Genomic DNA, 15,865 nt, shown 5'->3' with positions numbered 1-15,865 from the left:
ATTTTATGGTCTCTCTTAAAATCATTTAAGAGCTTAATTCTTATCTGAGATGTGTAAGACACAAATCTTTCCTATTGATCACTGACTAGATAGATAATTGTGAGAGAATAATCACAAAATATGATGGGCTGTCCAAGGCTTTTCTTTATGCTACAGACTAGTTATTTGATGTGTTAGTGCTTTATTGCAACTAGGATCTCTGCTGAAGAAAAAGGTTCAAGTGGGTTGTCCTCATTGAAGAAAACACTAATCTGTACAGTTTGGATGAGGCCAAATTGCACAGGAGATCCATAAAGAAGATTTAGACAATGTTAAATGAGATTTGGGTGATTCAGATTGTAGATTTTTTGTGGCCTTCAGAACTAAGCCCATGAGAAGGAAGATGAGGCTCATCCTGTAAGTCTTTTTCTTTTCCTTAGCTGAAAATACAGCAACTGGATGCAGTTTGCCTCTGCCATTAGGATTCCAGGAATATCTACTTATGTTATTGAAACCAAGAGCCCTTATTTTGTCTGGTTTGTCATCAAGGGAAGGGAAAGGAAGCAGATAACCTTCACTACTACTCTGGTGTAGGCAGAACTGTGAGCCCAGCTGGTGGAAACAAAATAAAAAGCCCATAAGACTTGTGTGTGATGCTGTTGAAGGAAGAGATTTTCAAAACATCTCCCCATTGTACAGGAGGTGAATAGGAAAAAGAGCATTTGCTGAAAGGACATTCTTTTAATGTCTGGGTAATGACAGGAAGAGTTTAAAGTTGCAAAGTTGTTGCAAAGAATAAAAAAAATAGAAAGATTAAAAAACAGTATTAAAACTTCAAAGAGAGAAGCAAAACTACAAACAGTGGGCCTCCTTTCTAAGCCCTTTCTAAACAATGGGTATTAAATAAAAAGATTAAGCAAAATCATAAGGAAAAACTTTCCAGAGTTTGAGGGAAGAGGGTTATCAAATAATTACAGCGATGACTGAGAGCCCTAAAATATTTTTTTTTTAATGTTTAAGAATATTCTGAAACAGAATTCCTTCCAGCACATGCTGTAATGATGAGCATACTGACTAATGTGGTCACTAAATAAGGTATATGTCAAAGTCATCTCCACAAATGCACTCCAGCTTCCCCTTGGACAAGGAAAGAAGAGCACATCTGTCCAGTTCAACATTCATTATGTGGCATCTCAAAGGTGCTTCACACCACTCATTACTTACAAACTGAAGATGTCACTAAGACTGATCATCTCCACTGTAAGAAATGCTTAGTTTAATACAATATGATGCTAAGTAGGCCCTCAAATTAGGTTTTCAGGGAAAAATGTGCTCAGCTACCTGCACAGCACTTCAGCAGCAGCTCTGCAGGAACAGGGGCATTGACAGGAATGGTTCTGGAGCTGTTAAAGCCAGAGTCCCTCTGCTAGCCTGGGCACACAGCAGGGAGTGAGGAACCTGCAGTCCTTGCTGGGATGCAAGGAGGGAGGAAGAAACTTTCTGAGCTGTAAAAGAGGCTGGGTTCCCTGCTAACCAGGTGCACAATTGTGATGCTGTCATGGTGCCATCGCAAGGAAAGGCAGAATTAATGACCACAAGATCTAACAAAGTTTCCATAGTCAACTGAATTGTTCCAGAGTGCATGGAGGAGAGGACAATGGTGGAAGTTGTTATCTAGCTGATATGTAAAGAAGGGGGAAAAGAAAAAAGAAAAGAAAAGAAAAGAAAAGAAAAGAAAAGAAAAGAAAAGAAAAGAAAAGAAAAGAAAAGAAAAGAAAAGAAAAGAAAAGAAAAGAAAAGAAAAGAAAAGAAAAGAAAAGAAAAGAAAAGAAAAGAAAAGAAAAGAAAAGAAAAGAAAAGAAAAGAAAAGAAAAGAAAAGAAAAGAAAAGAAAAGAAAAGAAAAGAAAAGAAAAGAAAAGAAAAGAAAAGAAAAGAAAAGAAAAGAAAAGAAGAAAAAGAGGAAGAGAAATTAAATTGGGGTGCAACACTCTAACTGGAATTAGCTGCAATGCTGGTGATGGCTATGCTGTGTTAAGATATGTTTCATATCCACTCATAGTTATTTGTCTGAAAAAAACATGTTTTTCAAGCTTAGTCTTACCTGAAATGAATGCTGCTTCTTTCCATTATCACTGTTGCTGGGAATTGAAATGGCTGCAGATACAGAACAGTGTAAAAACATGATGAGCTATGTAGCTTGGGAGCAATTGAGCAGCTGAATACTGCATTATTGAGAAATCATTTGCTACCTCTGGGTGTTAGTGAGAAACTGGAGAGTCCTAGACTGGCATTCAGGGCATAGCATAGAATGAATAAACATTGCTGAGTGCTGAGTATTTGCTAGTGAATCCAGCATGGAGCTTCAGCAGTTGTGTGTCATCCCTCTGCATCCTCCAGGGTTGGCAACACACACAAAAGGAATAGTGAACGCCAGGAGTCTTGTGGCAGGACTGTTTCCTGAATAACCAAGTTATCAATGAAATTAAAAACATTCTGTATGATGTGCAGCAGGGCAAAACAGCCATATTTTCAACTGGCAATGTGTGAGAACCATTTAAATATGTATCAGCAGTCCTCAAGGGACTTGTAGATAGGTGCATGAAATTGTTGTTTTTATGTGAATACCTGTCTATTGCCAAATTATTCCTGGCTTAGTATTTTACCTCTTATCTAGTTAAGAGAGGAAACTCTTTAGAACAATGGGCTCAATATTTTGTTATATATATATATATATATATATATATATATGTATGTCATTGTACAAATAATAAGCTGTAGATGCAAATGATCACTAATATTGCAAGTGTTAAGCTGGAAATTCTAATTCCTAGCTTCTTAGGTGATTGCAAGTACAAATGTTTCTTAACTCAATATGGTATCACAAAACATGGAACCTTTTCCCGTGCTGGGTGGTGGCTATTAAGTATATCGTAGACCGTGTAAATCTCAGATTATGGAATTTGTCCCAGAATCTGCTTTTGCTATAGTATTGTGCTGCAGAAACTCATCCTGTATTTTTTAAAGCTAACACTAAATATCCACTCCATATGGTTTTGGAGATGTACTTAAAATATGAGCCAAGTTCAACCTGATGCAGTGCTGTCTTGCTGAGCTCTGAGCCAGTCTAAAACAATTTCTTTCAGAGGTATGATCCCATTCATCTCAATGAGATTTCAAGTCAAAGCCTAAAGAAAGTATTTTTAGTAACAGTTTTAAAACCTTTTAATTACTCTCTGTTTAATTCAAATGTCTTTAATTTAGGAGTAAATACAGTAAGGTTGCCTATACCATATTTCCAAACAATTTCCCCCCTCCTTGTAGATTTCAAAACTCCTATTGTTTAATACCTATGTAGCAAACCCAAGGACTTCAGTCTGTTTATATGCAGCCAATTTAAAAAATCATTGGCACAGAAGGAATTGGAAATATGGAGAGAACAGTAGTCACAGTAAACAAGCTAGGGATTATTCTGTGGTATTGAACTACTTAAGCTATTGGGGTTAAGAGCTGGCTTTTCATTCTGTCCCAAAGATCATCTAAGGTTTCACTAAAATAAATGACCCCATGCAGACTGGATTTTGAATATTCAGGTTAAAATAACTGGGTTTATCATTTAATTTGAAGAAGTTACTGTATTTGCTGCTTGCTGCACTAACTACTGTCAAAATTGAACATTTATTTATTCCACGTATATCATTACACGGGATGTACAATGAACATTTATTAGTTCCACATCTCAGCAGGAGTGCACAGTGGCTCTTCAAACAGGGAAGGCAGCAAGAATAGTAAGTTGAGTGATGAACCTCAAAGCCCCTTCTTTTGGCTTAAAGTTTATCTCACAGGGAAGGACCGGGGATATAGCTGATCTACTGAAATGTACTGATGGAAGAGACTTGTATTTGACTTGACATACTGGGCAAGACCTTAAAACAGAGAGAAAGCATTCCCCCCTAGAAAACAAGTATTTTAAAATCATCTAATTTCTTTCAGTTCATAAAACCCCAAAACATTTCTCATTTATATCTCCATGTTTTTAATGGAAAACAAAGATGTCTTTTAAGATGAAAATGTTCTGTATTCACATGTGATCCTTAAAAAACACATGCTATTTTGAGCAGTGAATTGCAAGCCGGCCAGTGAAAGAAGCAGCAATATGTTCCTAGGAAATTTTCATTCCTCCCTCTGTTCTGCAGGGGAATGAAACTTACATTAATTCTGAAAAACAAGCATGAGCAGAGAAATTTAAAATCAGCTATGAGCTTTCTCTGTTTCTAACTCCAAAAATGAACTGTATTGAGGACTGCAGCAATGTTTTCCTGTTTCAGTGCCGTGATGCTGGGGGTCCAGGGCTTACATACAGGGTTTTGAAACCACTGCAAAAAGTCAAACTTCTGGGTATAACTCTTTTAGAGGGCCTGAAAAAACATCCATGGTGTGTCCCCTTCCTCACCGCAGGTGTATCAGTAACATATTGTGGATATCTGGAAATGTGTACCTGTGGATGGACATAAAACAGTGGATGTGGATGTGCAGAGACATTTCAGTTCTTTTCAGAAATCCTGCCCCACTGAAGAAATGGGACCTTTCCCAGGGAAAAGCATTGGGGCCAGAATTTCTCTAGCAGCATTAGGTGAAGTTGTTTTCTCTAGAACACATAGAGAGTGTCCAAAGGGAAGAATGCATTTCAGCATAGAAATAAAATGTTGTTGTGTTTAGATTTGTTGGTTAATAACTCAGAGTCTTTGTGGAGGATAAAAAATGAGCTCTAAAAGAAAGCACTGAACCTCTTCAAGGCTGCACATTATATTCCAGGTATACCTTCACTGTCAACATCCTACCTGAATATTAGCCAATGATTAATATTCCCATTCAAATGGGGGTTTTGTCACTTTTAGAAAGGGTGGTAAATCAACATGTGCTCTGAATATACAACTTTTCCTATAATTTTCAAGTGATTAATACAGACATTTGACCAGGAGAAGTTTCAAGCATCAAAGAGTTAAAACCACATTTCAGTAGAACTTCAGGGGACACCCTCATTGCTGCCCAGTTCCTTGAGGCTCATTCAGAAAAACTGATGTTACATTATACATTTTCAGTTTTAAGAGTCATCTACATGAAAAATTTTAGCAATTTCCATTTTTTAAATTGTAGTTAGTGAAACTTTTATGTATTCAGACAAAATGTGCATCCATAGGAAGATACTTAAAACTTGCTTGTTTTGGTAGACCATGGGACTTGTCGGCCACCTGGCTTACTGACCAGATATGTTTCCTGATTTAAAGAAACTTGTCTGGGTGATTATGTAGTGTCACCAGCTAAATACGGCAAGACTGGAGGCTCGCCGATTTCCCTTTAAAATGCAAAAAGCATTAAAAAGCGGCAGGGCTGCCGCTCCTTTGTGCTGCTGGCACGGAGGCAGGGGAGCCTGTTGGCTGGGGCGGCTCTGCCACCTGCAGCTCAGCGCCGGCAGCAGCGCGTCCATCCCCGCCTTCCCACCGCGAAACAAAAACCCCGCCGAGAGGAGAGGCTTCACGGGCAGGGAAATCGCTAACTCAATTAGAAATAGAATACATAGCTCATGGTATGCAAAACGTAAAAGAGAGCTTTCACATCGGTGTTTCTTGCTAATAGTCACTGCTTCCAGAAAGGGCATCTGTTGTCAGAATGGAATAAAAACCCAGCATTAGAACAAAAATCATAAGGCTGAAACTATTCTTGGTGTGGCTGGACTGATCTCAGAGCTGAATATCACCCCTTACTGATGAAGGAAAGTTTGGGCTCTGCTGATAACTGAGGTATTACAGGAAATTACGTGTGGATCCATATTCTCAGAACCCTTTAACTCTGGTCTGCACTGCCACCACTATCTCCTCATATAGCTCTCTTCTTGAAAAGCACTGGCTTTTGAAACCTGTAAATGCTAGTTTTCTCCTCCAAAAAAATCATTAAAAAAAAATCAAATTCTTCTTGATGTGTTTTACTAACACCAAGAAAAAAAACCAGAATTCTCAAATGTGCCTTATTATGTTCCAAATTTTCACTTCCCTGTGCCCCAAGGGTATAGCATTACCATTTTGTCAAGTTGGATCCAAGCCCTCTAATTGATGAATTGTCCATAGGATCCATATGGAACTCCATGAAAATCACTACCAGTATATTTAGCACCAAACCATGTGCATGGGTCGCAGTGTGTACTGACCCCACAAATACAGGCTGCTCATGCCAGTGATCTCTCAGTGTGAAGCACTGGGTTCACCCCTAGAGCTGTCTACACCTCACAGCTCTGACAGTGGAACAGCAATAGCTCTGAGTAATGGTTAGACATCATCACAACAAGCTCAGATAACAGCTAGAAACTAATTTTAATAATATTGGGTTACTAAGCATAATGTGGACTTCTTTCAGTGTGTTTTAGTACTGCAAAGTGCATAATCTATTATGATACACATTTTTCCAAATAAGTTTTAAAAGCTAGAACAAACAATATTTTTCTTTGAACTTTAGGCTTGGTTCAACTGCACACACAATTAAGACACATTCTATTGCCTGAAACATGCACAAGGAGCTTTGTATCCTTCTGGGACAGCAAGAGTGATCTGGTGGATCAGATCCAGCATCATCTAGGGCATTTCAACTGGCACTAGACACCTGTGCACAGGCATATGGATCCCTACTCTAATGTTGCCTATGTGTGGAACTCAGAAATATCTCTCTTGTCAAGTATTGCCATTAAAGGTTCTGTAGTCCTAGGAATGTAGAAATTATTTCTGTAATCATACATCATCACCGCACTAAATTCTTGAAGTCTTTAGGCTATTTTCTTGGGTGACTGATTTCAAGCTGTGAAAAAACTCCTTGTAGAAGAGATTGGTTTTGTTGGTGTTCCAAATATTATTAATATCGTACTATAGTAAAAACTTGCACATTTTGGTATTATCCAGTGCCTGAAAAAAACATTAAAATTGATGTTTTGAAGAAATCTCACAGAGGGAGACTAGATGTTCTGTGGGGAATAGACAGTTTAAGCCTCAGGCTTCTATACAGCAATGAATGCAGGAGTATAAAACATTTCATTAGGTTTGTTTTAAGAACTCACTCTGTCAATCCAGAGTGTCAGCCAGTTACCTGCCCACTGGTGGTTAAAGACAGCAGGTGGTTTTGGCCAATCAAGCTTTTAAATGCATCTTGTCCCCACATTTTTAATCTGTCTTTTTTGAAAAAACCAAGGTTGTTGTCACTGGCAAGTTCTTTGGACTTAAGATAATTGGAGCACAATCATTTCCTCTTTCAAAGATTTGGGTTTGAGTCACTTTAGATTTCAAGTAGGTCTCAAAGGTCACCAAAAAAGACTGTGAGATTTAATACCAATGATTTTCAATCCTGTTCATTTTACACTTATGCCAAATTCACATGAGCTAGATACATTTAAAACTATAGAGTTCAATGCCCTGCTATTACTCAAGCATCCAAAGCCGACCTTACAATTTTCAGACTTTAGAGGAAGAAAATGGTTATGAATTCCGCAAAAACCAGAAGAATTCATGTGAGTGGGTACATCTCCCAGGTTTCCAGAATATGAGACTTTTCCATGTCCCAGAGTAGGGCCCTCAGTGCCCATATTTTTTTCTCTATGCAAGTGAGATCAGTCAAGCATTTCTACATATTGGGTCTGTATTCCATTTTAATCTCATGTGTGAGGGAAAAGAGATTATATACAGGATTAGCAGTCAAGATATCCACAGGCAGCGGGGACGGCTTAGTTCTCAGTGCACATTATGGTTAGAGCACAATAGCAAACATCTTTGCCAAGCTGATCAAGAAGAAACATTCTCTTTGTTGCCAGTAATAAATATCCAGGGAAGAGTAAGTATATCATGAATAAAGTGTCCTTAAGGAAATGTTGGAAGGACCAACATATATATTGATGTCTTTTTAGTCCCAGCAGCAGTAGAGCTGTGTGAGTCTAGTTCTCTGCCCAGGGTAACTAGTTTATTCAGAATTATCACAAGTATCTTTTTCATGCTTGCTGCTGTCAGCTCATAATAAGAAAATTTAGCCAGCCATGCCCGAAACCCAGACTTTTGAGAGTCAAAACAGTGGTGTCCATTACAATCACAAATCTTTTTCTCACTCACATACACGCACACAAAAAAAAACTGAGCAAGGACCTTCAGGTTTCAGAATAAATTGAATATCAACTCAAAATACACCTTTTTCACAGCATAAACTGGATCCTGCATATATATGATCTTAATTTTTGTTGAATATTGAACTAGATTAAAATCCAAACGCAGACTGCACTATGTGATAGTAGCTTTCTATCTATTAGATTTTCTTGCAAATTTTTATTTACAAAAAATATGTAAAAACTATGTAAGAAAAACATCAATGAGGCAACAATGGCAGATTCAATTTCTGCAGATGGAAAAAAAAAATAATTTCTCATACTCAAGCACTTCATTCTTCCTGCTGCTTTATGTTATCTCTGTTTTAACTGCTGTTAATGGAAGGCTCATCAAACAGCAGTGCCAATTCACAGTAATATTTAAATGCTGAATTAGTCGCAGTCCTCATGGCAGGTCCCTTTCAACTATTTTCCCTGCATACTTTGCATCTCCATTTATGTGAATGAGAGAAGGGTACACTTAGGGAGAATGGAGCAAGCATTGCTTAGCTCTGCAGCCCAGAGAGAAGACTTTATCTCCTGTCTTATATATTTGTAAAAGAACAAAGGGAAAATATCTCCTGCTGAAACAAATCCTGGACACTTCTTCAGCAAAACTTTGTTAAGTAAATAATTCAAACAAGATTTCACTTAAGTTATGCCTTTCTTCAGTTGCCATTCTAACTTCCAATCATTTGATCAACTTGTTGCCCTACTTCTGATAGTAAAAAAAGCCAAACCTGCTTCTAAATGTAATTCTGCTTTGAAAACTGACTAAAAATGGCATGCAGGCTCCATGCTTATTCTGTGCCAGCTACTTCCTTATCATATGTTCTCAGTTTGCAAGGAAGGAACCATTTCCTCCTATGTGCCAGCCCTGCAAATTTCAGGTAATACCTGCAGGTCAACCTGGAGTTTTTCTCATCATTTAGGATGCCTGAAAACCAAGGCTCTGGCAAAAAAAGAGTAAGCCCTCTGTTACATGTGTGCAATTTTGTAGCCTTCTGTGACTTTGAGTGAGGTTTAAATGACTGGAAATTATTCCGTGGTTACAAACAGGAGAGACTAGAAAGCAGCTTAGTGCTCTTTCTGCTGGGTCTGCTGTGCTAACAGGAGTAGAAAGCAGTGAACAATATTAATTACTAATATTAATGAACAGGTAGAAAATATATAAGACTCTATTTAAAAAAGATGTTTGAAATTACATGTTTTCAGAAATCTCTATCCTATATATTCAGCATTCAAGAAGACAAGAAAAATAAAATGCTTCTCTTTGTTTTCCTTGTATGGCTTATTCATATGATAGAAGGAGAGTGTATAGTCCTCATATAACAAAAAAAGCCCCAAATTACCTGGATTATTTTGATGCAATATCAAAATACAAGATCATTTAGAAATTCTCATTGTGGTGTGCAGCAGGTCAGAAGAACATATTTTGCTGTGGGAATACTAATCCACTATGGGCATTTTATTATTTATAAATCTTTGCAGCTTTGGCAATGCAGCATGAACATTTTCTAGTCTTCTGAAATCTCTGTAGCCTGGAAGACTAGGATTGAAGTTTATCTGATATATATAAATTACCTAGGATAATAAATAGCAAGAAAAAGTTTTCCCAATTCAGGGTTTTGATTTTGCAATCCAAGTGCAGATTAAACTGAACTGTATAAGGCATGCTCCATTAGCAAGAGTAAAAAAAATCAAAAAATATAATTTCCAACTATGTAAATACTGATCAATGGAGGCTTTGCTTGGATGAAATTGTTCTACTCTGTTTTTTTCTTCTAGTTGTGTGTTATACTGGAGCCAATGCAGGAATTGATGTCAAGACATAAAACTTACAATCTAAGTCCTCGAGACTGCTTGAAGACTTGCTTATTTCAAAAATGGCAGAGAATGGTGGCCCCACCAGGTATGTTTCACTTCCGAAATTCCACTTATTTTATAATAAAATTAATAGAGAAGCAATGAGAGATCTTACTTATAAAGGAAAGTAATAAAAGTTAACAATGCTCCCAAAGCAGGCCTAAAAGTTATTCTGATATTTTATTATTTCAGTCTGACACAACTGATTTATAGATGTGCACACTGAGATGGCTTCACTATGACTAGGATATAATTTAGTACAAAAATATGTGTAGATGGAATGCAAAATGCCTACTGGGTCCATTAGAATTCATTGTTTGTGTAATCCGGCTTCCTGCTGTGGCTCTGAAATTACAGCTACAATTCATAATTAATTGTCTTTGAGACTAATATTAAGTTATTTACAGGCCTGGACCTAATCTCCTTCCTCTTACACTTCAAAATAATAATTCTCTCTTTTTTCAGATTATAAAGATTTTTATATCTTAGAGTGTTCACATGGGTGCCCAGGCCAAATTCTGAGAACAATTGCCCCTTTGTGTTTTGCCAGTAGAACAAAGCTGTGTCATTGTCCTGATTCAGTCTGAGTTTTGCAGGCTTGCAGGGCAATGGCATTTGGCACATTTCATGGCTTCTCTTGGGAGCAGCAGTGTAAAGGTGAAGCCCACACGGGATGTAGGAGCTCAAAGGGTGGTTGCTTGTTGCTTGCTGTATCAATGGCAGCAGTAGGGCAGGAAGCTCCTTTAGCCTTTGTCCCTGGCTGGGTCACTGGAGGCTGTACCCTACATCACAGTAAGATCTGCATTTTTGTTTAGCACCTTTTTTTGCTGTGTGACCTTCAGCAAGTTCCACGGTCACTTTGACCATAATGATCATGATACTCCCATCAGAAAAAAATGCTTTTGAATACCTTTATAGACAATGCTGGGACAATAAGCTTTGTCAATCCATCAGAAAAAAACTGAAAGCAGATTCCATTAGTTTGGGTCCAAATATCATTCTACAGTTTGTATGTTAAATCTAATACAACTGCTACTATTAAACCCAGCAATTTAAAACTAATTCAAAAAGTATTTCAGCACTTCATCTTATGGATCATTTTAGTTCTTGCTTCACAGTATCTGCCTTTTGCTTTCCTTCTTATCATTGTATTGCAGCAGAACCCACAAGACAACCAACAACCAAACGGAGAAAAAGGAAAAACTCTACCAGCAGCACTTCCAACAGTAGTGCTGGGAACAACGCAAATAGTACCAACAGCAAGAAAAAGTCAGCTGCTGCAAACCTGAGTCTATCAAGTCAGGTACCTGTAAGTCTCACTTTCCTTTTAGGCCTGAATCACTTATGGTCTTTAATTCTTTCCATACATTGTAAAGAAGGTGCATTCTTGAGCCAAAGCTATCACAATCTTGCACAGTGTGCTGTGGAAGCTGGGGAATTAGTGGAGAGGTGTGAAGGAGCTGTTCTGCAGTGCAGCTTTAATGCAAGACCCTCAAACAGAAGTGTCCTGAGGATCAGATGTGATTTTTTAAAGCCCTGGGCCAGTTCCCCTTTTTGTCAGAGGGAATCCCTTCACTAATGGTAGGACTCAATTAGGCCTTGTGTTTTTAGACACAGCATGAGCCTTGCAGACTTCATCTGCCAGGTGCCAAGCAAGGATGTGTCCCAGTGGTACCGGAGAGCTGCTCCTGAGGAAGCTGCTGGTCTCTCTGTGTTAGTGCCTTATCTCTAATTGGTGCCAGGTTCAGATGCTGAACAGGAACAGGTTATGATTTAACTTACCTGCAGAGCTTATTTCTTTGTCCAATCACTCCATTTGCAGAGGGTAGATCCCCTGGAATATGGTTCTCAGTTTATCCACCCTACTAGCTGTAATTCTTGGCATCCTAACTGTATAGGGAGACACCAAGTCATTTCCAGAGTAACAACTGTATCAGCACTTCCATAATGTCACATTTACTGCCTTAGTCACAATATAGGGGTGTTCAGACCCCAAATTGTGACAAAGTGTGCATTAGTCAATAAGGAGATAGCTTATGCATTTTAAAGCTTCGGAAATTAATTTGATATTAGAGGAACCATAAAGTCATATCCTGGGAATAACATGCAGGTATTTTTATTGGATTTCTGATCGGCAAATAGGAAGGGGTAGGTCTCCTCTGAAACCTGACAAAGAATATAGGCATTTTGCTAGCACAAAGCACACACTTACTAGTAAGCTTGAATAACCAGATTTTAAAAAGAGAAGTAGACTAACACTGGTGAAATGAAATGAAGATTTTTGTTTAGCAACTGATTTAGCAATCCACTAGTTTACAGCTTTGGGCTTCAGTACATTAAACTCATATTTCCTCTTTGTCGTATTAAAATTGGCTTGCATCCCCAGAGTCAGATTCTTTCCCTAATATAGGCATCTCTGTGTTTTTCTGGCAGCACAAAGCAGTCAGAAGGCTGACTACCTGATCTCCTGGTGGCAGGCACCACTCTGCCCCACTGATGGTATCTGCCAGAAAAACCTTTGGATCAATATTCAACCATATTTAAGAAAAAACTGCAATGAAGTGCAAAACCAAGCAACCAGCTAGTTCCCTGCTGTCTCCAGCTTTAAAAGACAGTAGACATTTTCCATCAGCTACACCTTGCTCAGAGTTCAGCAGGACCAGAATCTGAACCCCTGACTTTCTTCAGCCTGCTCCTCCCTGGAGAGAGAACTTTTGTTGCATTCAGTGGTAGCCGTGTGTACTTGAATGTTTGAATGTGACTGAGCCCTCTGATAGTTACCTGTCACTCCCACTGAGATTGAAAGTGACTTCAGGTGCTGAAGGCTACTCCTGCCAGATGAAGCAGTCAAGGCTGCTCTTCTGATGGAGATGATAGTTGAGCATCTGAGACATATTGGTGAAGTTTATTATGGTATGAGGGATGGATTTTTAGCCTTCGTTTACTTTTAGGATGTTGCATACTCAATATTTTTCAATATTCTTTGCTTTCTGTACCAGAGTAGCAAAATGGTTCAAACCCTTTTGTATGGAGGATCAGGTTCCATTTTTAGGACACTTTTCCTTTCCATCTGCAAAGGGGAAAATGCTTTGCTGTTCAGTTTGACATACTAACAGCTCTTCCCATCTTCCCCACAGCAAAGATAGCAAACCAGATGGAATTGATGGTTTGGCCACCCTGTAGAGTAGACAACTCAAAATAATTTTAGCAGGAGGATATTTCAGTGTAAAACTATTCAACGCTTTTCAGTTTAATAAAGAGATGTTATCCCACGCCTCTTCAAAATTATGCATTCTTTGAAGTGGACCTTGTTGCCATTGCTTTCTGAAGATAGCTGCAGGTAGCAGTAACTTGCATTCTGTTCCTTTCTCATAACTGTAACTTAAAATGTATCATTTAGTAGTTAATGTTTGGTTTCCTTTACATGCAATACAAGAAAAGAGATCCTTGAACACATTTGGGCAGTTTTCAATTCACTAAAATATTCATTTGGCCATACAGCTTTCTGTGAATGGGATTTTCCTGCAAAAAAAAAAAAAAAAACAACCACCCCACCCTACTGAAATCACTTACTTTCAGTGTTAAAAGCATTTCACCTCTCTTTATTAGAGAAGAGGAATGAAATCACTGCATCGTCTCTCCAGATTACTCAAATAGCCAGAGCTAGTTTCAGTTCCATTTTTCTCAATCCCCTCTCTGGAGAAGCCCACAATGATCTCATATCTATATCAACCCCAGATTAATATGAAGTCCTGCATTCCAACTTTCTCTTTTTCTCCAATGATTTCTTCCCTGCCAGCAAAGTCAGTCTCTCCATTATAATCACATCTAATTTCCTGTCTCTTTTATGCTTCTGTGTTGTTTTAACTTTGATATTAAATTAATCCTGATTAAACAGTGTTTTCTTAGCCTGTATTCTATGTGATGCTTCTTGGTTTAGGACATTAGTAATTACTCCGTTTTTCTCCTACATTAATGCTGCATGCAGTCTGGCAAATATGTGAACTTACCATACACCTCATCCACACTTCTCCTTCACACCCATTAACTTCTGTTTCTTTAATGAGGTCTTTGTGCCTGGAGAGGAAATTGTCCCATATTCAGGATCGTCCAGGTAACAGGAACACCATCAGCTATGGCAAATCTTGAAGCTTCAGAGTTTTTTCATTTTCCCCACAGCCCCTTCCAGCTCTTCAGATAAATACGTTGGGTAAACCTTGATTGATGAGGGAATGTTACTTGTCAGACAGACGTTCTTCTACCAGTAGAAGGAGAAGGTTGTGCCATTTCCTCCACCTGCATTGTTTTCTGATCAGTTGTCCAGGCAGGGACAGTGCAGAAAATACAGAGCCAAGCCCAGAAACCAAAATTATGTGATTGTGTTTCCATGCATGGGTCAGATTGGCACTGCATCCTGAAGCTCAGTTGTTGAAGCCTAATCAATCAGTATAATTTGTGCTCCTTGTGTTGCCTTAAATTTAATAGCACTTCCACAGTGCTGACACATTCTGATACATCTGTAATGACAATCCATAAAAGCATCTGAAGGGTCTCTGCTAGTGGGTGGGTATATTCCCTCTCATCAGGAAGTTGAAAATGTTCAGTCTCAGTCTATTGTCTTATCTCTAACTATTGCTTATATTTTCTCAACTGTGGTAAATAAAATACAAAGTTTTGTCCTTTTGACAGTCACTTTCACTCTATTGTACCCATTTTCTCTTATGATGGTGGGATGAGCAGTGGTTTCTGTGTTTCTGTTGATTCTCAGGCTACTGATTGCAGACCTTCAGGATGTCTTGTCAACATGACTCTTCTGGCCCAAGTCCCTTGTTTAATACCTTTTCAATGTACTACATATTTCCTACATATTTCCTACATCCTTAATACAAATGCAGTTAGCCAGCGTGCCACATGATTGCACCACACAACTCTTCTTAGGTTGCCCCATTGCTTGTCCAGTGACGCTTTTGACCCAAATCCTGTAGGTGCCAAGGTAACACACTGTAGAGTGGTGGAAGTAGAACTAAGTGCTGCTAAAGTCAGCACAAATACAAAACCATTTTTCTCACCAGAAGTTTTCTTTTCTCAGGCCGTCATGGGTGCAGGCTCAGTACTGCCAGTGCTCCCCATAGATGCATTGACTGGTTTTAGAGCATAAAGAAAACAGATAGGACAGGGCTCCAGAAACTGTATTCTGCTCAGCTGCCTTATTCTCAGCAAATGTCAGTAATTTAAATTTGGATCTGTTCATATTCTCAATCACATCTGATCTTTGGAAGGCTCCTTGAGCAGAAACTGGAGTTACCAATTTCCTCTAGACAAAGAGCAAAGATGGGCAAGAATCCTTCTGCAAGGTTCATAGAACATCTGCCTTTCTCATGTTAGCCTTCCTATCATTTTAAAGAAATTAGTTACCTAATTTGGGTGTGTCATAGTCTTACCGCTCACACAGTACTAATAATTTCCCCTAGTATTTGAAGCTAGCTGCAATATTTTCCTAAGTCTTTTCTCTGTTTTCAAGCCTTCTTACTGACTAAAATCATATTCCTTAGCATTTTTCATATTCTTCTGTTTCAAATAAAAGTTTCCTGAAAGCCCAAACTCTTGTACCGTAGAGAATGATTTGCATACTGTGATCTGTGGATTACAGGTATAATCAAGGTTATCAGAAGGGGTCCATACAGCTATTTTCACTAAAATATCGCTGTCTGTTAAGTTTAATTAAAACAGGGCACATTGATCCATTTTCGTATATTTGAAACTTGATAGCCATCCACAACTCTCACAAACTCTAAGAACCACTGCTCTATGCTGCTCCCAGTCATCACCACAGAAATTAATAGGTGGATTTT

General features: G+C 38.5%; 1 protein-coding gene across 11 annotated transcripts in view; it reads left to right on the top strand.

The window, feature by feature from the left end:
- Positions 1 to 15,865, top strand: part of LDB2 (LIM domain binding 2) — a 212,839-nt gene that overhangs the window by 191,277 nt on the left and 5,697 nt on the right. For 3 of the 11 annotated variants that reach the window (XM_002193942.6, XM_041715672.2, XM_030270807.4), the window contains exons 6-7: positions 9,936 to 10,059; positions 11,171 to 11,316. In XM_002193942.6, coding sequence (XP_002193978.1) covers positions 9,936 to 10,059; positions 11,171 to 11,316 — 270 coding nt within the window. Of the gene's footprint in view, positions 1 to 9,935; positions 10,060 to 11,170; positions 11,323 to 12,446; positions 13,560 to 15,865 lie in introns of those variants that run through there. The other 8 variants (XM_012573652.5, XM_041715670.2, XM_012573654.5 and 5 more) reach the window with 5 other exon arrangements.

This window comes from Taeniopygia guttata, chromosome 4 (genome assembly GCF_048771995.1).
Source record: "Taeniopygia guttata chromosome 4, bTaeGut7.mat, whole genome shotgun sequence".
Lineage (NCBI taxonomy): Eukaryota > Metazoa > Chordata > Aves > Passeriformes > Estrildidae > Taeniopygia > Taeniopygia guttata.
Note: the sequence above shows the minus strand (reverse complement) of the source record. Positions and strands in the feature narration are given on the sequence as shown.